Source organism: Falco rusticolus, chromosome 2 (assembly GCF_015220075.1).
Source record: "Falco rusticolus isolate bFalRus1 chromosome 2, bFalRus1.pri, whole genome shotgun sequence".
Classification (NCBI taxonomy): Eukaryota; Metazoa; Chordata; class Aves; order Falconiformes; family Falconidae; genus Falco; species Falco rusticolus.
In genome coordinates this window covers 63316079-63338611 of record NC_051188.1, presented here as the reverse complement: position 1 = coordinate 63338611, position 22533 = coordinate 63316079, and the positions used below count along the sequence as shown (strand labels likewise).

General features: G+C 43.6%; 2 protein-coding genes across 8 annotated transcripts in view; one reads left to right on the top strand and one right to left on the bottom strand.

Annotated features, from left to right (window-relative positions):
* Nucleotides 1-11092, top strand: part of CARS2 (cysteinyl-tRNA synthetase 2, mitochondrial) — a 39555-nt gene extending 28463 nt beyond the window's left edge. For both annotated transcript variants that reach the window (XM_037375733.1, XM_037375732.1), the window contains exons 12-15: nt 540-663; nt 2649-2747; nt 5895-6155; nt 9107-11092. In XM_037375733.1, the coding sequence (XP_037231630.1) occupies nt 540-663; nt 2649-2747; nt 5895-6155; nt 9107-9181 (559 nt within the window). In that variant the 3' untranslated portion in view covers nt 9182-11092. The remainder of the gene's footprint in view (nt 1-539; nt 664-2648; nt 2748-5894; nt 6156-9106) is intronic.
* Nucleotides 11093-12686: 1594 nt separating this feature from the next.
* NAXD (NAD(P)HX dehydratase) overlaps nt 12687-22533 on the bottom strand; it is a 50810-nt gene continuing 40963 nt past the window's right edge. For 5 of the 6 annotated variants that reach the window (XM_037375730.1, XM_037375725.1, XM_037375729.1 and 2 more), the window contains 2 exons: nt 16827-16947; nt 12687-13703 (listed from right to left, as the gene is read on the bottom strand). In XM_037375730.1, coding sequence (XP_037231627.1) covers nt 13553-13703; nt 16827-16947 — 272 coding nt within the window. In that variant the 3' untranslated portion in view covers nt 12687-13552. Of the gene's footprint in view, nt 13704-16550; nt 16628-16826; nt 16948-22533 lie in introns of all 6 variants that reach the window. The other variant, XM_037375728.1, reaches the window with a different exon arrangement.

The following is a 22533-nucleotide window of genomic DNA, read 5'->3' as shown; positions in this document are numbered from 1 at the left end:
TTCCAGAGCTATGATTGGGCTTAGCTGGGAAATGAGGAAGCGGTGCCCTCTTCCGAGCCAGATCCTGCCATCGGGACCCCTGGCCGACCCCGAGTCAGCTCTCTTGCCAGACACTGGAGTGATGCTTGTGATGTGGCTTTGGACGAGAAGCATGCCCTTAGTGTGAAAAACAGGCTGCTGGGGAAAAAAAAAAAAGAGGAGGACTTAGAAAAATCTCAAATGTGCTTAACAGCAACCTTATTTTCATCTGTTTTTAAATTATTAAGGCAAACCATGCTCAGCTGTTGTTGGCTCCTGTGATTAACCATGTATTTATTGAATGGTTGTAGCACTTTGGATTTTGACAAGTGTCGAGTTTCTCCCTTGGCAGCTGGAAGATGTGTTCTCCCTGATCAGTGTAGCATCGCCCATCACAGGATAGCTAGGAAGGAAATGACAGTGTCCTTTCGATGACTCCCTCTGGCTGAATAGCTGATGAATTCAGCGTACTGCTGGCATCTTGTTTGTCTTATCTTAAATGTTACCTTTTCTTCTTGAAGGCTAGCCAACACAAAAGTAACCGTGAAGGCTGCGTTTGCGGATGACTTTGACACCTCCAGGGCTGTTGCAGCAATTATGGACCTCATTCACCATGGCAACAGACAGCTTAAGGCTGTTACTAAGGTAACCCATTAGGATACAGAGATCAGAAAATGACAGCTGTCCACTGTCCTACTGTTTAATGCAGACAGATTAGTTTATTGTTCACATAAGAAACCAGCAGAAACAAAGCTCCATAAATTGTTGACCTTAATAGTGCCCATTTGTCCTGATCACATCACAGGAATTGTGTGTGGCTATTGTTTTGTGCTTCGTTGTGTCCAAAGGATGTTTCTTTCCTGCTGCTCTATATTATTTATACCTAAAGATTTTTGAAAGTCCTGAAGCTGTTGTGGCATGCTGCTGATTTTAGTGCTGGTTTTATGTTCTTACCCTGCTTCTTTGCTTAATACGTATGCACAGAAATCAACCTAAATTGGGAAGTGGGGGGCGGTTGGTCGCTGCGGGGGCTTTGGCAGGCAGCCCCAGGTGCACGGGGCAGTCACGGTGGTGAGTTCAGCTTTGGGGACTAAATGGCTTCTGCTGCTGGCAAATTATAACTGCGGCCTCAGCATGCCTGCGTGAGTCTGTCTTCAGATGGCTTTTGGCAGATTGAGACCCTGTTAAGATCTCTTGATGCTGACACAAAGGAGGCGTCTGGTAAGGACCAGACCCGAGCAGGAAGCACAGGCTGAAGCACTTTGGGGTCTCCTTTTACTAATGGCTTCTTTTCTTGCTCGAGGCGAGCGGCTCTGGCTTGTTGCTGTGCTTCTTGATTGCCGATGTCATCATGACCACCATGTTTGTGCTGTAAAATAAATAGCGATAACTGACTTTAAGAAAGAATTAACCTGTTGGTTTAGAAATTCTGCCTCCTTCTGGTCCTGTTTTGGTGCTGGTTTTAAATTCTGTCCTTAGCCTTACCTTTACAAAATGACTCTCGCTGAATCCCTGACCCGAACCAGTTTGCAGCAGGGATCTGTAACAGCGTTACTGCTTCTAAATACAAGTAGCCTCATTTTGCCAGTCGTTGCTTGTTTCCCCCGAGTTCCTTCTGTCAGTGGCTTTGTTGAGAATTCGCTGGGGTATTTGTGGGGTGGCTGACTCAGATTTCTGGTTGCGGTGGTGGAGCTTTTCTGGGTGCAGCCCAGCTGTCTGAGCGTTACTTCGTACTGACTGCGTGTAGTTTTTCTCCTTAACTGTGAGTAAATGCACATAAATATAACTACTTATGCCTCTTTTCAACTGTCTTGTCATTCTTAACTTAGTTGACATGTTCCTGTTTCTTTCACCTGGTGGTCCACTTCGGCTCCTTCCGGTTCAGATCTTTTGCAAATTTTAACTTACGGCTTATTTCAGGCCCTAATGGAGATGCTGGATAGCATCCAGTACCAGCTGCTAATCCAGTTGTGTATGTTGTCATTCTTTTTTTTTTTTTTTTTTTTTTTTTTTTTAGGCAAGGGTTAGTTCCTTAAATTGCTTCTTGGTCTATTATTTCACCTTGATTTTTGTTTTTTGTGTGTGAAATAAATACGGAGGAAAGAAAGAAAGAAATGTGTTCTTAAAAACGCTGTTCTGTTGCTGGTGCTACTGGAACATGACAAAAACACCATAAGCTATCTCAAAGCAGCCTTCACGTTGCTTAAATCAATAAGGCACTCAAAAAAGAATTTGAGGTTTTTTTAAATCACTTATTTTATAGTTGCCCTTGAAGCTGGGATTTTGTTCTTTTATTTTGTTTTCATACACACGGCTCTTTCACGCCCAGAAGTGTTATTTTTAGGTCTAATTTACTGCGCGCATGTAATGCATGGCAGCTTCACGCATCTCTTCTCACTGTGTATGCTGGTAATAATTTCTTCCCCTCCCCCATTTACTTAAGTCTTTTGCCTTTGTGTTGTGAGGTGGTTTTAGATCTCTGTAAAAGTTCCCTCTGGGCAGGTGTTTACTGGTGGGGGTAGATCTATATAATTAGTCATAGTTTTCCCTTGTGGACCAAGCTACAGAGAGATGCTGAGTTCTGTAATGTGTATTGACTGGACAATCTCTTTTGAGTGTTTTTCAAACAGGATGCTGGATCTCCTAGAAGCTCTGTTGTGTATGGAAGCATTATTTCCTATATAGAAGGCTTTTTTAATGCCCTTGGGATGTCCTTTGGAGAAAGACAGGTACGAAACATGTCTTCTATGTGTACTAGTATATGGTAGCAGCACCAGTGTTTTGGTTTATAGAAGGCTTTCCGAAAGCATCAGATGTAACAGTTATTTATGGTTTTAGTAAACCTTTCTGCACCGCTTGCAGTTTCTGCTGTGATGTCTTAAGAGAACATGTAAGCAGGTGGAACAAAGTGTGGGCTTTCTTGTTCTTGGAGGTGCACCCATGTGACTTCTGAAGCAATTATGCTGTGGAAATGAAAGTCTGAGGAATGAAACAACGAGAAGATAGCATTGGAGGTCTTTAAGTTGGTCTTGTTATGTGTCTGGCTTTCCCCTGGCTCTTCCTCTTCTTTCTGATGGTTGCACCCAGGCTGACCTTGATAGCTGTACAAATATTTGCAGTTGTGATCTCCCTGCACAGATCTTCTTCTTTCTGCAGAAAGCCGTGGTGCGGGGAAAGGGGCTGCTCTGCCTTGAGCTGTGGCAGGGTGCGGGGAGGGGCAGGCAGTGGTGGGGAGTTGCGCCATCATTGGAAATACTTTACATATCCTCTGGTACTTGGAAAGGTAGAAATGGTGAGGGGGGAAGAAAAGGAGAGAAAATCTCAAAGTACTGCACAGGGAAGAGAGTGATAAATATGGAAGTGATATCCCGATGTATGGAAGGGGAGCATTTAAAATGACACAAGGTGTTAAGAGACTAGCAGGCTGTTCTGTGCTTCTCTCCTGCACAAAATCTGGAGCCGAATGCCAAGAAGTTGAAAACTTCCTTTAGAAAAACTGTTCTTCAAAAATTCCTTTTGGAGAGGAGGAGGAGAAGAGGATAAGAAAATGTAAATAACATTATTCATCCTTTGAAAGTCAGGCAGTATAGCAATAAATGCATTTATTTACTTTGCCTCTTTGTGTATTTTTCCACAGTTTCTTTCAAAACAGCGTTTGGATGTGAATTGGTTGTGTGTTACTCCTCATAATGTGCGGTTTGTCCTGTTAATTTTTAGCGGTGTACTAAACACATCTGTAAGTTGGATGGCAAAGTCATTCCTTTAGATTCTGGGCTGTCTGTATGCAGGTGCCCACTGCACCTACATTTTTTGCTGAAACAAGTGTGTGAATGCTTTTCTTCTTTGTATGCTGTGCTGCTTTCTCTGGGATGGCAGGGTCAGCAGAAGATGGTGCAAGGTAGGCAGGAAGGAAGGAGCAGCACATCAGACTCTTCTCTGTCCCTCTGCTCTTTCAGCTTCCAGTAAATGAATCAATCAAAGCCTTCATCAGAAGGGTCCGTGGGCTGCCGTAAGCTAGTAAATTAAATGGTGCAAGGGTTGTTCTCTGACCTTGAGACCAGCTGCAACAGCTCAGCATCCAACCTTTCTTGCCCCTTAGCCAGGTGATCCCGGGCATGCAGCTTGCTGGGAGCAGTCCCTGACCACCACAGGTCCCAGCATGCGGGCTGCTGGGAGGGGGCTAGCTGGCCTAGCTGCCACTGTGCGAAGTTAATACAGAGGCTGCAAGGAGTGGCGTTGGGGCCCTCTTCATTTGAGTATTTGCATATAGCCTGTGGGTCTGTCTTGCTCTTAAGGCTAATTAGCCGAGATGAATCCCACCCTACAGTCTAATGTGGCTGCCTGTGCTTTGCAGCGGTGCAGAAGTAGGTGGAGAGAGGCACCACCCAGGGACGGTCTGGCAGTTGTAAAATTAAGACTGCCTGTGTCTGTCTCTGTGGTGGCAAGGGAAGGAGCCTGGACAGCCACAGGCAGGTAAGGTGAATCTGGCTGAAATGACAGTGGGTGGAAACCATCACGCCCGTTGCAGAGCTGGGGAGCAAAAGGTGAGGGCTTCTGCTCTGCTGAGGTATGCTGTATTGTGGGTGCAGCTGGGGGCAAACAGGTGATCATCTGTGGGGTAGGCAAGGGCCAGATTTCCATATAAAAATTCTTACGAGCTCTTTGGATTGGTTGGTACTTCAGGAGAAGAAACTGGAGATCAGCCCTGAGAGGCTACACAGTGTTTTACATGGAAATCTGCTGGTTCATCTCCTAAAGCTGCCCCTCCTTCTGGAGGACCTTGCCTTGTGTCCTGAGCGGGTGCCTGGTTTGAACGTTGGCAGTGGTGTTTGTAGAAGTGTTTCCTGCTCCCCTCATCGTTTGTCATTGCCCCCCATTCTGTATGTGAGCATTTATCCTGCTCTTTTACCTGCCCCAGGTTACAATGGAGCATTTCGGCTGCTTAGATTTGTTGCTTTCTTCAATCTCATAACTTCCTCTTTAATACGTTTACATGCTTTGGAATTCTGGGGACTTGGCTACCTTTTATGATTATGGAGAGCATCTTGTACCTCACTTTATCTTTGATAGCTTCCCCCTCACCTCCTTCTCCTCCTCCTTGTTTGCTGCAGTCAACGGCCTCTGAAACTACTCCCTGTCACTTCCATCCTGCTGGTCAGTGTCTAAATACAATCCCTTCTGGCTCTAATTACTCAGCTGCTCTTCTGCTCCCAGCCAGGCATCACTGCCGGCAGCTTCACCCCCTGGCCTTGGTGTGCTTTACGTTTCAGTGCTCCGTTGTCTGCTCCCCCTCTTGTGTCTTAGCGATAGGGGAGGTTTTCTGTAGGTGCAAGGAGAAAGGGTAATCTAGAGACTTAAAGCCAGAGTACGTGCTCCTGGTTTTGTGTTTCCTGAAGGTCTGGAGCTCAAAGGCCGAGTAAGGGGCTGGTTTGCTCTCTGGCTCTGCTGACCTTTGCAGCCGAGGGGCCGTCTGAGCTGGGGGCTGGGCTTCCCTTGCTGTGTCGCATGGCTGTTGCCAGGCCTTTCTTCCATTAATTTGTCTAATCCCTTTTTAATTTATGCACGCTTCTGGCATCTTGGAGGTTTCCTGTGGCGATGCGTTCCACAGTTGGATTATGCAGCATGTTATGGTCACGTGAGAGCTCTCTGCTCCAAGGTAGAGGCTTTCCTGCACAGGAATATGCTGAATTACTTCCAAGTATGACTCTACTGTAACTTTTTGTCTGGCATTAGTGAGATTGTGGCATTTTAATTGTACCAATATATGGCAGATGCACAGTGAAGAGAGGTGATGAGGCCTCAGTGCGTGCTACTGAGTTGGGCTTGATTTAAAAATCATTCGCAGATGTTTGTAAAGAAACCTGTTTGATTTCCAGGTGGCTTTGGGAGGAGACAACTCTGCTGTGCTCTCTAATGTCATGGATGAGCTTGTAAAGTTCCGCGCAAAGGTCCGTCATTACGCGCTCGCTCTGCCAGAAGCAGCAGGCACCGTGCCGTTGGAGGGGGCCACGGCAGCCAAAGGGCCGGAACAGGAACAGAAGGAAAAGAGGCAGCAGTTAATGCAGGAGAGAAAACCGCTCCTGGAGGCTTGTGACAGTCTGCGTGGAGACCTTGCTGCCTTTGGAATCCACATAAAGGTAGAAGACAGTAATAACCCTCTTTGTGAGACCGATAGTTTTTAAGACAACATTTGTTTTTGCCCTTTGTGCCCCTGCAGCAGCTTTCGGTGTTGCACCCGGCCCCTGTATGACTGCAGCAGCAGGAGGTGGGAGCTGAGCCCTTGCCTGGTTGTACCGCTAGCCTTCTCTTCTGCTTTCCCTCAGCCTTGTGTCTCCGTGCAAGCTGTACCTGCTTCTGCAGTTAAGGGTGTGCTATATGCGCACTGAAAATCCTGTAATACTCAGAAATCCCCAAGCTGCTCAGATTCAGTCCGGAAGGAAAGGTTATGAGTAATGCGTGCAATCTTTAAAAAGACTGCAGAAGAACTGGAAAGTAAACTGAGATGACTTAAATAATGCCTTCCCTCTACCCCTCTCCACATTCCCCCACCAAAAAAGTCCTCACCAGAAAGCCGCCTCTGTCTTCAGCAGCTCCGTTCCCAACTGTTCCTGAGCCACAAGTACTCTGATTCCTGTACCACTCCTCTCTCCAGCCTACTTTCTACTTTTAGCCTATACCTGATGCCAGTGTTCTTTTCCATTACTCCAGTGGTGGCTCAGGAGAAATCCCTTCATTGGCTTACTGTCCCCTCCTGGTCTCAAGGTGCTATATTACTTCTTTAACAGGTGCTGCTTCTTCCAGTTCCTCTTGCTTCAGTACCCTTCCCACCTCTGCTCCAGCCCCTGTTGGGTCAGTGTTGTTCCCTATGTGAAAAATAATCCTCCCTTTTCCCTCCAGCATCTTTCTTCCTCCCTCCAGTTCATGCTGCTCAATTTTCCCCTGGCGTGGGAACTGAGCCTTGCACGGTCTCCTTACATTGTTTTACCGGTGGGAGGATATAAACCACAGTGACATTAGGGAGTGACAGCATACATCCTCTTTCATTGCTGAACATGAGACGTGTCATTTGTCAGCACACCTATTAAGAACAAATATAAGGCATGGTCAGCTGTCCCATGATCTCAGATGAAAGCGAGTGTGCTGGTACAAACTGGGGAGAGGGCCAAAGCACAGTGGTGGTGAGCTACAGCTGTGGAAGCAAAGGAAGGCTGTGGGAAGTTGGAACATCTGATTCCTTAACTTGTTTATAAACAAGCTAAATCCTTGCTCCACTTACCTGTCAAAGTTGGCAAATCCTAATAACTGCACTGAGACAGTGTCTTGGACAAGTCTCTCCCTTTTGATCTATTTGGCAAAACCGCCACAGCCCCACCTCCACCTTCTTGCAGATTTGTTTTCCTTTGTTTTTAAAGGAATTTACGGACATTTAATAACCTTGTAGAAATTTGCCTTAGCAAGGATTCAGCCCATTCCATTTATTTAATTTTTTTAATAACCTGAAGCTTAGCATAATCTGTCTCCTGCTTGTCCCAGAGTAGTTTGCTCCTGAAGATGAAGCATGCATGCACATATGAGTGCACACAGCTTGTGTCCAAAGCTGAACTCTGCTTTTTTTGCTGATACGGTGAAAGTATCTGAAGGTGTGCTGTGAAGGTTGCCTTTGCAAATCCCAGAAGAGTCCTGAAAACCAGGTGATGCAGCTTTGCGGTTCCTCACGCAGGCTCGCTGGAGCACATGATGGACAAGCCGTGGTCCTGCCCAAAGCAGAGCTCTTGCCACGCTTGTGCTCAGCATGAGTCTGCTTGGCTGGGTCGGTTGGCCACCTTGGCTTGGCTATTGCCAAAAATGCCGTGGTAACACAGCACCTAGCAGCTGCGTCCTGCTCACCTACCAAGTGCTCGAGGAAGTAATTTGAATTTCTCTCTTTTTCTACCCAGCCTCTGATTTCCATGAAACTTTTATAAGGCACATGATACACACGCAGTAATGCATCTGTTGATAAGCTTTCCTTCTGTTGCACGGGGCTGAAGTCAGCCAGCAACTTCTCGAGTCCATGTGCAGGAGGAAAAGCAGTACAACAGATGAAGCAGACAAGCCTCACCTCCACCCAGTGCAGACTAGGAACCCCTTCAGGGAGGGGCTGGCCGCTCCAGGATGCGAATAGCAATTTAAGAGTATGCTAGTAACTTAAGTCCCATAACAATCAGCTTTGTAGAAAGGGTAATTTCTCCTTCAGCTTATAAACTTGCTGTTTCTGTACACTGGTTTCTTTTCCATGCTGGTCAATGTAGACAATGTTCTGTTTGTCTGAAGTTACAGAACTTGTAACAAATTGATTAAAATAGCCACCAGTCTTTTCATGTTGTTAGAGCGTGCTTGAAATGCAGGCTAATCTGTGCTACTAAGTGAAATGTAGTAATTGGGTAATTACACATCAGAAACAGTTTTCATTTTCATGTAAAGAAAATTCCACATTGCATTGCAGCCTCTCTCATGAGACAGAACTCATGTAACACTGTCATGTTTCAATATGCAGATTAACTTCTATTTTCAACTATTGCAGTCAGACAGCCAGGCCTTAATAGTCAGAAATGTTCAGTTTGACTGTAATATCCTCTTTCAAAAATATGACAGTATTGCATTACAGGTATTTACAGCAACAGGCTACTATCCTAAAATTCAGAAGATCAAATGTTAGGTAGTGTATTCTCATGTATTGGCCATAAGAGCAGCAGTTTTCCATGTACATGAGTCATTTAAACAAGAAAATGTGATTGTCGGAGTTTATCAGAAGTTACTTGTATGAGAGAGACTACACACTGCTGCAGCATCCCACACTGAAGAGATCACATCTCTAGTGTGGATTTTTTGTGTCTTAACTGGGGAGAATTACCTGGGTTTGGTGTACAACTTTGAGCATTATTGGTAACAATGGCATTCCTGTGAGATGGCATTGCCACCTCTTACCAAACTGGACGATAGCTTTGCTGTATTAAGCTTGGTTAAAAACCTGCACCTCCAAATAGCTGCATGTGTACGATCCCTTTGTGATCCAGCCTGCTGGGACTGACCCGCTTGCTTCTTGCAGGACAGAGCTGCTGTCTCAACCTGGGAAATTGTGGAAGGAGGCCAAGCAGAGCAGCAGACTGAGAAAAAAAGCTGATCCTTCATCCTTGGACTTGTTTTTTATTTCAGCTGCTTTGGCCACAGTTGTAAATACTAGTACTTTCCAAATAAAATCTTTGGAACAGAATGGCTAACAAAGATGTAGTATATAATCTGAGCAAAACTGTTGATGCTACTACTAGGTAAGTAAATACAGGACTCGCAGCAGGTGTGTATGCAGCGCAGGTGGTGGAAGCATCCAGAATACATGGCAGTGTGCAAGCAGCTGTGTTGTCTGACACAGGCCCCAGTATATTCTCATGCAGGCAGCGCCCCAGCCCCGACTGCTGTGTGATCTCCCCTTGCCCCCTGTTTTGCTGAGCTGGCCCTGCGATGTGTAACACAGTGAAGACAGAGGCAAGAATTTAAGCCTGCCTTTGAGGGTGAAAACACTTAGTTTTATGCCCAGTGGTTTAAACAATTGTGTTCCTGTCAGACGTAGAAGGAGCTGACACTTCTAGCCTTGAAGCATTTCCTTGTTGCGGTGTTGTTGGTGTGGTCCTGTGACATCTTTAAGCCTGGCGTCACGGTGTGCAGTTAGTTATCTGTGAGGCTGGGTGTCTTGTCAGTTTGTGCACTGAGATTTCCCCAGCACTGGGATTGCAGCATGCTCAGTATCTCTCCATCAGAATTGGGAAGATAAAGGTAGTATGTTTAGTTATTATTTGTTCAGTAACCTTTTTTCTTTTGCAATGTTTGTGTTAAAAAAAAAAAAAAAAAAAAATCATCCCTGGGTGGTGTGGCTGTGGGCAGATGCAGAGAGGCCCGCCTTACACATGAGGCAGCTGGGGTTCTAGTGGCTGAGTTTATATGGGGCTTGTACTTACCTGCTGGTGTACTTTCTTTAAAACAATTTACGATAAAGAACAAAAATAAGAGGGGTGTTTGGTATGTCTTGCCCCCCCTCCCCTGGGCCACTCTGATCTCGGGAAGATCCCCATTATGCCTCAGCCTCCGTGTCATGAGTTGGGTGGTTAAGCATCGCTTCGTGATTCTTGCCTGGCTGAGGTGGGAAACGCCACTGACCATACAGACACATTCCTCATCTGAATCCTAATGCCCCCTTGGGGCGTTCCTTATCTGAATCCCAGTGGTGCGGTACCGCTGTCACTGGTGTTTCGAAAAATTGCAGCAGATTGGGGCCAGGATGGAAAATTACTGTCGTCTCCACCCCTACAAACAGCGGTCGGTCCCAGGGGAGGCCGTTTGGCCTGGATGTGGCCTGTGAACGGCGTCTCCCTCCGAGCAGGATCCCTCTCGGAGCTCGCCAGCGCCCAAGGGTGCAAAGACAGGAGGGCCCAAGCTGATGATGGAGCCTGGCTGATACCTCCATGCCTTAAGGCACGAGCCTTTGCCTGCTGAGAAATGCAAAGGCGTTTGACGTATCTCCCTGAACTCGAGGGGAACTTTTGGTACATAGCTTTTGTACACTTGTATATGTATCTCTATACATCTATCTCCTTTGTGCTTCTAGGCATGTGTGTGAATGGGTGTGGGCACCTCGTAACAAGTACAGAATGAATGTTCCCATCTTGGCTCTGTAATTAACTTACTGTTGTGACTGTAGTAAATACTATTGATCCACTTTGATAAATTAGTCCATGATTAAGTGCTGCTAAAATCTTGTGTTTGCCCTTAGCTATAAACTGTTGTCCTAAGCCCGAGACTAAGATCGGCTCTACCTGCACCAAAGTTCTATTAAGAGTTTAGAAGGCAAGGGGGTCCACTCTGAACCTCGTGACACAATAGGAGGGTCTCTTTTACCCTTTTAAGTCTTTAGTCTCTGTGTACATTCCAGCTTAATTTTAATTTGATTCTTCTTTGTGTTACTTACCTACATGTGAACCTTGCCACCAATCTTTGTGAAGTTACACTCCCACAAAATCACATTAAAACTATTTTGCTAATACCTTTGGTGTTTCTTTAAGCGACCTAAACCACTCACTCGTGACAGGGTTCATCCACAAGGATTTTCATTTGAAAATACAATTCACACAAGTAATCTGTTCAAAAGGATAAAGGCTTTATTTTATATTGTTGAGAATAAAATGTGTAGCTGTTTTTTCTGCTCCCTTTCTGGTTATTGGTACTGCTGGAGAAGATGGGGTGTTGTCATTGGCACGTTGGCTAAAGCTTATTTGACACTGTTGGTATTTTAAATTTGCTAGTGGCTGTATTGCTCCAGTCAACTAGAACGAATGGCAAACTTAGCTCGGCTTCTGTGGGGAACGTGATTGGAACACACCAAACAAAGTACACGCAGTTAATTTGCTATTCTTTTTATTTCCTACCAAAAGAAACTGCTACATTTCCAGAATGTTTAAAAATTGTAACAATTTGTATACATTAATGAATAACAGTTACAACTTCTGTGTAGCTTTAAAACCAACATGGCAGGTTGAAATCTGTACTGATTTCTGTTAATTGACTTCACCTACAAATGCCATTTAATGGTAGTATCACTGATGTTTTAAATACAAAAAAAAAAAGCTCATTTTAAAGGAAATCCAGTAGCTGTTTTAAAATCAGTTTTAACTTTCTGATTTTATTTAAAAGGAGTTGGGCTTCTCAAATAGTTTTAATGGGAAAAACAGTGGTTGCTTGGTTTCCCCAAAGATGTAGACAGTTTACAAAACTGCTTAGACACCAGAATCCCATCTCTTATGAACAGATGTTGCTCTAATCTAAAAGTCTGTGAACCCTCATAGACCAAAATGAGCAAACGTTTTAAACCCTATTTTAAAAATAGGTAACTGGTTTGAAAAGAAAAAAAAATGCATCGGGGTGAGGTAGTAGTCACAGTGCATCCAGAAATATCAACTATAAGGGCTGAAGGGAAATACTTGGAGCAGCCTTTCTGACTGCAGGTGTGTTCTGTGAGCAGCTATTGCAAGGTACGAGAATGCAATCTGACTAGTATGCGTGACACCATATTGCAATCTAAAGCTAGATCACTGGAAAAGTGGCTGCAATGAATATATAACATCTATTGCAATAACTAGACACGTTTTATGCTTGTTCCTGCGCTTTAATGAGTATATACAGTTGGAGCTAGATTGTAGATTTAAGGGCAGTACCCACTTAAATGTCCCATGAACTTGCCCCTCTTTCCATATTGGTTCAATCCCTACAAGCTTTGACTGAATTTCCAAAACTTTAAGAAATGATACTTGTGCAAAATCCCACGCAACTTCCCCTTTATACCCAATGTTCATCTGCCCTGCCAACGAGCCAGCCAGCTCTGGCCCTGCCTGTCTTGCTAAGGGTTGAGCAAAAAGCCCCGGGAGCCAGGTGCTGCACTTGGAGCTCAAACACCAACCACTTTTTTTCTGTTCCTGCCTTTGACTTGCAGCACGTGGCTGCCTGCACAACACTAAGAGGGTACAGGCACGTGCTGCTGGCTGCCTTCTGTTCCTTCAGTTCGTATTTCTGCTGGTTAAATGTATCTGCACACTGATCTTCCTCCTTAGGGTTCTGACTCAGCAGGCAATTTGAGTTTTAAATTTTTTTTTTTTTTTTTTTAAAAGCACTTCACTCTTCCATGATAACTAAGAGTCTGACCAGTTCAGTTGGGTATCGCTAAGTTTCTTACCCTGCCTCATACCTCTCCAAATGGTAATTTCACAAAGTTCATCATATCCAGTTCAATATGAGTCAAGGCCAGCTAAAGGAATTTTTTTTTTTTTTTTCAGGTAAGCATAATTACTGTTTAATGCTAATATACATACAGTATATCCTTATTCTGCAATGGGGGAACCTTTTGAAAAAAAGAAAACCAAGATGTTGCAGGAAGGGATGTCCTGTCAAAACGAACGCTGCCTCTGGACTGGGAATGGGAAAAGGCAACTAACTACATTCGAAATCTACAGCAACTCTCATGCATTCCCTTTCCAAAGAGGCTGACTTTTTGCTTCTTAATATACTAGTATGGCAAAAAAATGAAGTGCAATAGCTAATTCTAGTCAGAGGATCTAAATGAAAACATGACAAGCTTGAAGAAATTCAGTTGAGCTGGTGGAAGAATTTTATCTAAGTATCAAGTGCATTATTTTTTTTTTTGCTGTTCACACTTCAGTTATTGCTCAATAACTATCAAAAAGAACAGAGGAATTACTTTCAGTTTAGTTTTATTATAACAGATCTGCAACTACAGCTTATTTCAGCCAAAACATTTTTGTATTCCAAACTCTTAAAAAATATCTACATTAATCATATTTTTCTATTCTTAAAAATAAAAAAAAAAATCTACCTAGCATACCAATGCTGCTACAGCACTTGAAAGGGTGCATTACTTATGTAAATTCTACAGTAAATGTAATTACTCTTGCAGTCATTGTTCTTTCTCCTCTTCTCCTCTGCTGCTTTGGCTTCAGGTTTCAAAAAGTTTGTTAAAAGCTGTTCCAACTTCTGAAACCATGTCAGAGGCAGTCATTGAACGTCCGAATTTTTGAAAGGCTTGGTGGTTAGACTGCCTCGTAAGAGAGCAAGCTCCAAATGCAGCCACTAGAAAGGGATTTTGACTAAAAGGAGAAAAACAAAAACAAAAACCAACATTACAATCTGAACACTCTTGTGTAATTCATAATGTGGTGGACAATTTTTGTACCTATAAGTGTTTGTCAGCATTTTCAGGGAAGTCTCTCAAGCAAACATCTGTGTTTCTTAAGATTCTTGCATTGCAGAGCACCTTTGGCTGAATTTTTTTTTTTTTTTTTTTAAACAAGTACTTCCCATGTCACAGCACGTGACTGGATGAGAAACACCAGCAGGGCCGAAGGATGCAAAAGCAAAGAATGCTTAAAAAGTGGGCAAGAAGGTGTTCCATGTCTAGTTTTACCAGTGTGAAACTTCATCCTTTCATTCAGAGGAAGACTGGCAACCTTTTAACTCTTCTTCCTCCCCACATGCTGGGCAACTCAGTTTAGTTTTGTATTGCGGGGGGTGGGGGAAGGATGTGGGGATGCGGACAAGAGATGATTTTTCAACAGGGGCATAATCACTGCTCCAGGGCCTTCATTAGATCAGCTTAAAGGGGGCACCATGACAGCTGCAGACCCCAACGGAAATATTAAGGCACATTCTTAACACTTCCTGTGTGCTTAGGAACTGCCAGAGCGCACCCAGCCCCAGGCCTCGGGTGCTAAACCTCCCCTGGAGAAGGCAGCGCAGCCCTGCCACTTCCAGAGCACCTTCTCACAGGCCGGGCCACAGCAGCTGCTTCTGCTGCCTTACAGCACCAGAGCAGAGGGAGCCAACTGCAGAATAATTTGGGCTCCGGTTGCTGCTGGCTGGTTTCAGCTGGGATAGAGTTAATTTTCTTCTTAGTAGCTGGCGCAGTGCTGTGGTTTAGGTTTGGTGTGAGAAAGGTGTTGACAGCACACTGATGGTTTTAGCTATTGCTAGATAACGTTTATATGAAATCAAGGAGTTTGCAGTTCCTCAGACCCTGCCAGCGAGAGGGCTGGAGGGGCACGGGACGTTGGGAGGGGACACAGCCAGGGCAGCTGCCCAGAACTAGCCAAAGGGATATCCCGTACCACGGGATGGCACGCTCAGTATATGAACTGGGGGGAGCTGGCCAGGGACTGGCTGGGCAGCGGTCAGTGAATGGTGAGCAACTGTATTGCACGTAATTGGTTTCCTTTTCTCCCTTCCCTTCTCCCTCCTTTTCATTATAATTGTTATTTATTTTTATTATTAAATTGTTCTTATCTGAACCTTGAGTTTTACATTTCTTCCTGATTCTCCTCCCCCTCCCTCGGGGCAGGGGAGTGAATGGCCAGCTGTGTGGTACTTAAGTTACCAGCTGGGGTTAAACCATGACAAAACCTGAGAAAGCTCAGCCTCAGCTGTAGCTGGGACAGAGCTGCCTGTGAGTCACTAAGGACCTACTGGCTCCTGTGCCAAGTAAGAGTTTTGTGAAGGATCATGATACAGAACACAGCCAAAGCAGAATGTGGGTTTACAATTAGGTGTTACCAGGGCAGCTTTGTGTATCTTTTCCTTGAAAACAGCAACTGCATACACTCATCAAGGTGCCAGAGTTCGCACTTAAGCCATCCTGAGAGTCAATCCTGGATGCTCAAATATTGCCGTGAAACAAGAGCTGTTGCAAGGCTTCTGGGCTCAAGACAGTTAAAGTTCCTATTTCTAAGGTTGCTACATAACCAGTTTGATACACACTATAATCCAAAGACATCACCTTAGCATCCTGTCTACTTAAGTAAACAGGGGAATCCTACCTACTATGCCATTAGTACCCCTGAAAGCCAGTACAATCTTAATGTTTCGAAATCCTGCTCTGCAGAGACCTGTTTTATAAAAGCAGAGCTGACCACATGCATGAAAGGACTGGCTGGACTGCCTGCAGTGCAGCCTACAAGCTGATGCCCTGATTCACTAAACCAAAAAAGCTCCTCCTTTCCTGAAATACATGAGGTAAACAGGATTGCTACAGCAGGTGTTTGAGAAGGGTCACCTTAACACCACCACAGGAGATACAATGTATTGCTGATGCCAATTATACTCTCCCACTTTTCCTTCATCTATAAAATAAATGAGTTTCTAGGCAAGCTGTTTGGAAAAGCCACAGGAGCCCAGGACAGGACAGCCTGGAGAAAATGTGCTGTGTTTGCTAATCTCTTCAACAATTTAATACCGATCTGTTCTATACCATGCAAAAAAGAAGTCACTCTTTTAATGAAGTAAAACAAAATTCCTCCTTTAGTGGCAGCTGCGATTTCAGGTACACAATCAATCTTGATTTCATTTCTCACTGTTAGATTTCAGAATTTTAAAGTCTGGTTCAACTGGTCCCTCATTCCTCCTGGGGGACCAAGTGCAGTTGCTCTTGCAGTAAACGCGAGCACAGAGTAGTTAACTCCTGTGGACGTCTAACCATGTGCACCTGCATGTAGCATGCAAAAGACAAGAGACCTCCACTCCTCGAGCTTCAAGGGCTCCTTACTTATTGGGAAAGGGATTGTTGTTTCCTAACTGCCTGTGTCAGGTTCCTTTCAACTTTATTTAAAGCAGCTACTTTCACAGAAAGACTACATGACTGTATGGAGCAACTAGTCGGACAGGAATTGACATAATTTGACAGGAGAGCCAGCTGCATGTATGACCAAACTGGACTGCCACTTGGCCTTAAAATGGCTACCCTCTTTGAATTGTATTTTACTTCCAAGTTTCCACTTACCTGCCCCAACTGATTTACTTTGGTACACTGCAAGAGGGTTCACCAAATTACAAAACCAACACTAAATGACACGCTTTCTGAACTACAGAGATGTTGCTGCCAGTGACTACCACTTATTTATTCTTCATACTTTCTGCCTACATCCGATTGTTTTGAAAACACCTACCTCATACATGTATGTCCTGGGGAATCGATCCAGGTTCACCCTCTTCTTCTGCCTCAAACTTGGGAGATGCTAGATTACTGAAGAGTTTGTCGTATTAAAATTGTATCTATTATGCAGACTGCTCTAGAACACCCTTACATTTTTCAAAAGTACATGGATACCTTAGTTCCAACAACTTCCATTTCATTTGGAAATTTCTGTAACAGGTCTACAACAGCTGCCACAGGAGAACACAGACTCACAGGAATTAAAGAAGTTATTAATTAATATTCATACCCATTTGTTTTTTCTGCTCCAGCAAGAAATGCCCAGTGTGCTAAGACTCCAAGAGAACCAGAAAGGAGGTCCCCCTGTCCACCACATCTTCGGCTGCTTCCTTCATGACTGCATACAAGTACTATGAACAGACAAATCAAAAACAAAGTCATGTGCGTTTTTTCTTCCATTTACAATGATATCACTGTAGCTGTGAGGGTTAACCTCTGAGGCACACAGCAATTAACAGGTGAGAGATTAATCACAGGCAGCAGCATATGCCGAAATACACTATTCTTAAAAAAAAAATATTATTGCATTAACATTTTAAAAATACTTTTGTAATTCCTTTTCAATCGTTTACGAATAACATCACACAATGTATATGCTTTCTCCACTTCACTCAGCCTGCACGGAAGATTCAGTCACTCATAGGTTTAGTGATTCACGTGAACTGATGCTGCCATGATGAGTGATCACCCCAAACTGGACCAAGTACCTCCACAAAGCCACCGCACAAACACAGCTCTCCAGAGTCTCTGATGTTCAGAGTTTTCAAACGTAAACCAAGGTGTTTTACAAAGAACAAATGCAAAATAGAACTAAAAATCTCAAATCTTCTGCCGTGCTCATGAGAAAGGTGTTTTACTGAAAACAGGCTTTTCCTTGGCCTTTGTAAAAACTATGCAAAGAGAGAGTTCTCAGCCAATTAACGTGTTCTCAGCATCCACGTGTGTTTCTGTCGGCGGTGTCACTGTGGATAGGCTCTGTCAGAATATCAGATGCTACATTTCTCTTTTAAATATACAAAGGACCTTGGGCAAACTGATCTTTGTGGAGTTTTAACTGTGAAGAACATGCAGATGTTTTCACTAAATTTAACTCCTTTGTTCTCCACTCTCAACAAGCCCAAGCAGATAGCCTGAAGGATACATAAGGCACACAAAAAGAAAACTGCATCAGTTCTTCTACCCTTCTTGAAACTGTCTTGTGAGTATGTATCTACCCTTAGCTTTCCTTCTTGCTTGGCTCTGAAAAAAAAACAGGAGAAATTTATTTTCCTCTTGGAGAACAGAAGAGCTGGTATAATCATCAGTGGCCAAGTAGTGATCCTTAGCATCTCCAGTCACCTGCTGCGGAGCTGCACAGGTTCAGGACTATGCACACGATCATTTGTGTGCTCCTGAGCACGCCAAGTACACAAGCAAAGTACAAAGCAAGACACTGCTTCGACAACAGCTCTCACCTCCATTTTCTCAAGTCACCTATGCTGGGTTTCTCCAAGGTGTATGAACAGAACAGCCCAGCTGTTTTAGAGGGAGTGCTATCTATATTATTAAAAGGAATTTTTCTCTTACAAAAAATAGGAAAAATCTGCACAAAACTGAAGGACTTGCAGATAAATCTTAAATAGCAGGAGGTAAAAAACTACTTAATGCAAATAAACCCCCTTCCAGTTCATTAGCATAATTCATTTCTGCTTTTTGTTACTTGGTGCAATAAAGAATTGTACTTCACTTCCATTTCCTACCGATTCTTCCAGCAGTAATTGCTGGGCTCATGAGGCCAGGCAGTTGTGCATTTTTTCTGCCACTGAGAGGGCAAAGATTCATTAGTCACCATGAAAACAGTAGACACTGCTGCAGCACTGCCAGCAGTTAATTTTCCCAATCACTCTTCTCCCCTCCCCCCTCCCCCCCAAATTAAGATTCTGGATGTGTTTCTCAGTGAGCAATAGTTAATGTCAAATTTCACAAGTGTAATGCTCTTCTGAGTTAGCTGTCTGAAGAAGGTAGGCCCATTCAGGTGGCATAATTTTGGTTTGGTTTTTTTTGTTGTTTGGTGGGGGTTTTTTTAATACGGTGCTTTGGAGAAATTATCTCTAATTGTGCTACTTTGAAGATGGTATCTCAGAGGATTTTCACTTTGAGGGCTTGAACTCCTGGCAGGAGGCAGGATGGAAATCCTCTGTTCAAAAGCTTTGGGGCCTTCTGACTGACAGCTGAGCACAAGCCCCCGCTTATTAGCTGTATGTCACCATCTGCCACTATTCTGTAGTCCCACAACCTTCCAGTCAGTTTTGAGCTGTACAGGAAAGCAAGACCTCCTCGAACCAGGCCAATTATAATACCCTGCTACAAAAAAAAAAAAAAAAAAAAAAAAAAAAAAGAGTGGTCTTTTGTTTGTGGATTTTTAAAAAGTAGGTCTCAAATACATGCAGACTACCTCATAGGCAACCACAAAAGCAGACCTTTGTACCTGCACAGAGGTACTGGAAAACAAATCCATGCAATACCTTCAAAGAAGCAGAACTACAGGAAATTCATTTGAATGAGGGGGGGGAAAGGTATAACGCTCAGGCAATTCTTGTGCAGAGGCTCAGTTCCTCAAAGAACACCTCAAAATAAAAGGATGATGAACATTACAAAAGGCAATGGGAAAAGCAATGAAAAACTCCTCTGAACTACACTCACTGTTAAAAGCTTTCAAAATAAAAGAAGGAATCCCACACTACCATCAGGACGAACTGGCATACTGCCAAATCTGCAAGGACAAAGTCTTCCTGATGCTTTTCCCAGCCTTCTCCTGTAACAACAAAAATAAAGCTGCTGTCTTCCCACTCCCCCAAACCCAACTTCCCCCACTAAATATCTGGGACTCTCTGTGAAGACAGCTCAAGCAGTTCTTTAAGGACCCCAGAAGTGACATCCATATATGCTGCAGTGACAACCAGTGGCAATGTTACAAGACCTCGATTACACTGACATGACTGAAGAGTCAGTGATGATGCTGAGAAGACAGGCAGTTCTATTCCCTGGAGAGAAGCAGAACGATGTATTTACATGAGGATACAGTATTTTCTGGCCCATTGCTCAGTAAGACTGTACCACATTCAACCAGGGATGAACGTGTACATCACAAAGCCTATGAAACGTGGTTCTTGGAATAGCTGAGGACACCAAGATGACTGGATGCTGGACAACAGGGTACTGCAAAGACTGAAATCACCACAATGTGTCAATGTTGAAAGGCAGCAACCAGGGCCACTTAAGGTCAATTAGTTTGACACCAGTCCCATTCAAAATAATGGAGAAGTTCACCTATAGTTCAGCCTTAAGACAGAAACACACAGCCAATGCCAGCCAAATTGGCTGTTGGGGCAGGGTGTCTTGTTTTGTTTTTTAATACGTCTGGGCAACCAAATCTGATACCATTATTTCACAGGGCGATAAACCAAGAAAATCCACCTCGTAACAGAGTCTTTTATCGAAAACTATGCAAAATAACTTTCTGAGAACTAACCCCCCCAACACCCACACCCCCCCAGCTCCGTAGCACCTACCCACGGAGCGTACATATACTACCATAAGAAAAGGCCAAATGAAATAAAAATTGACGTAATTGAAAAAATTGCTGAATGAAGTATGGCAAGGAGATCTGCTGGTGTCAGAACCACCACAGTGCTATTCAACAGTTTCAACATAATCTCAGCAATTAAACACCACATAAATATTGCCAGAGCTGTATGCAGCAAATGTAACGCATCCCTCACATATAGTCACCCGTATTTCTTGCTTAGCTAAGCCCATGTAAACAATTTTTACCAAAATCTGAGTGCAACAGAAACAAAAAATTGAGGGCTGTCATACTGACAGAATATTAGAAAGCGGAAATTCAGGAGTTTTTGGCTCCACACAATTCCCCAGACTTCCTAGGTAACTACGTCCAAGTCATTTAGTAGCTCTATGTTTAAGAGATTTCAGGCCATAAAGAAGTTACCATTAAACCCTTTTCAGCACTCCTTGAAGATAAGATAAACATTAGCATCTGAGGCAGCATTCAGCCTATGGTGTCATACTTAATTATACCATTACCAGCAGGAACTCCCAGCCCAAACTTTGCTGGCAGATCAAAGCCCAGAACAACCCATTTACAGGTACGGTGCACTTAATTAAAAAAAAAACCAACCAACAGTCTGTTATGTAACTGAAAATAGCTGTCCTCTCTTTAAAGGAAAAAAAAAATTAGGATTTACTAATTTCTCTGAGATCAAGCACTACAAGTTAACTGGGAACCACCAGTTTTGATACGGCTGTACACAGGCAGCCCCACTTGCGACACTAGTTCCCAGACACATTACAGTCAGAAAACAAAAGGCCCATGTACAATACAAAGTACTGTACATCCCTGTGCTCTTGATTCAGTGTTCACACAGTAGTGGAAACACCCCAAACCCTAGGGATTCGGTTTTTATGTTTGTATGTAGAACACAGAATGTGAAATATGGGATAGCTAGTTGAGGCTAAACATGTAATATTGATGATGACAAAGAAGGCCAAAGAGCCTGTATGAAGCGTCACATCTACTGAGACTGCAGACCGAAAGACAGCCTGGAGACTAAAATTAAATTCTTGAATCTCCAATGTCCTGAACAAGTTCTTTTCATTTTTTTCCCAATTACAGAGCAGGAGTATTACACTGATTCTGATGTGCTCAGGAGTCCATATATGAAAGATACGACCATTCTGACTGCCAACATGATCCAACTAGATTGGATCAGCTAACACCAGCTGCCCCACAGAACAGCAAATACTCGTTTAATTAAAATATTTAGGATTTCCATTTTCTATGCAAAATAATGTAGCTATCAAGACCATTGTGGTCCATCAAATGCAAGGTTTAGACCATTATCAGATCTTCAGTAAAATATTTTACAAATATGTATCTCTGACCTGGCAGATACTCACACTAGTAAAAAATTTATCTTTTTCCTTTTGCAAGTTAGTTCACAAAAGCACATAGCTGGAGGATGTGGACTCCCAGAAACATGTCCCAAAGTGCATACAGACAGGGAAACAAAGATTAATGAATTTGGCTGGAGAAATCACTCAACTGATGTGGAAAATGTAAGTTGGCTTTTATATAAAGGGTGCTTATACTTTTATATTCCCTAATCACACTTTTAAAACTTAGATAGGTCCTTGAGTGTGAGACACCAGGCCATTTAAGTTACAAGAAAATGATCCAAATTTTACAGTACTTTTCTCGGACAGGTGCAGGAGCGCCAGAGGACAGATGTGATGACAAGTAAGCAGTGCCAGAGAGACAGCAGGCTAGGCTGCACATGTGATGGAGAGCACAGTGGCGCAATGGGCAGGAACCGTGACACCTCTGTTTTGCTCACTCTGCAGAAGCAGCACAGGAGACAAAGGTGCTGCCTCTCACTTAAAAATCTAGGCAAAATTTGCTAGGCAGCTGGACATCGTAAGAGCTTTCAGCTGAGTGAGTCAGGGACTGACAAGCACGGAATAGCTTCCCTTTGCAGCTGCAGAGGGAACGAATGGCAGAAATCAGAAGTGCTGCTTGGGGATTTGGGGCAAGAGTTGGCTTTTGACCCCACAGTCAGTACTCAATAATCTTGCTCACATGCTGCTTTGCATTTCTTGACCATAGCTATGGCTGGACAACTGGACAGAAACTATGTTTGGCTCCAGGCTCCAGGTGAAAGCAGTCACAGGCAGCAGTGGGCTGGTTACCCATAGTCTGCTTTTTGGAAGGGAGGAGAGGACAAACACAAGTGCTGGGGAAAATGCAGAAAAAAGTCATTATAACATTTAAAAAACAAAAATCCAAATCCTTTACTTCAAGGACCTAACCAAATTTTAAACATGTTAGGAACTAAGACTGGTATAACCACACTTTATTATTGACCAGTTCTCCAAAGAAT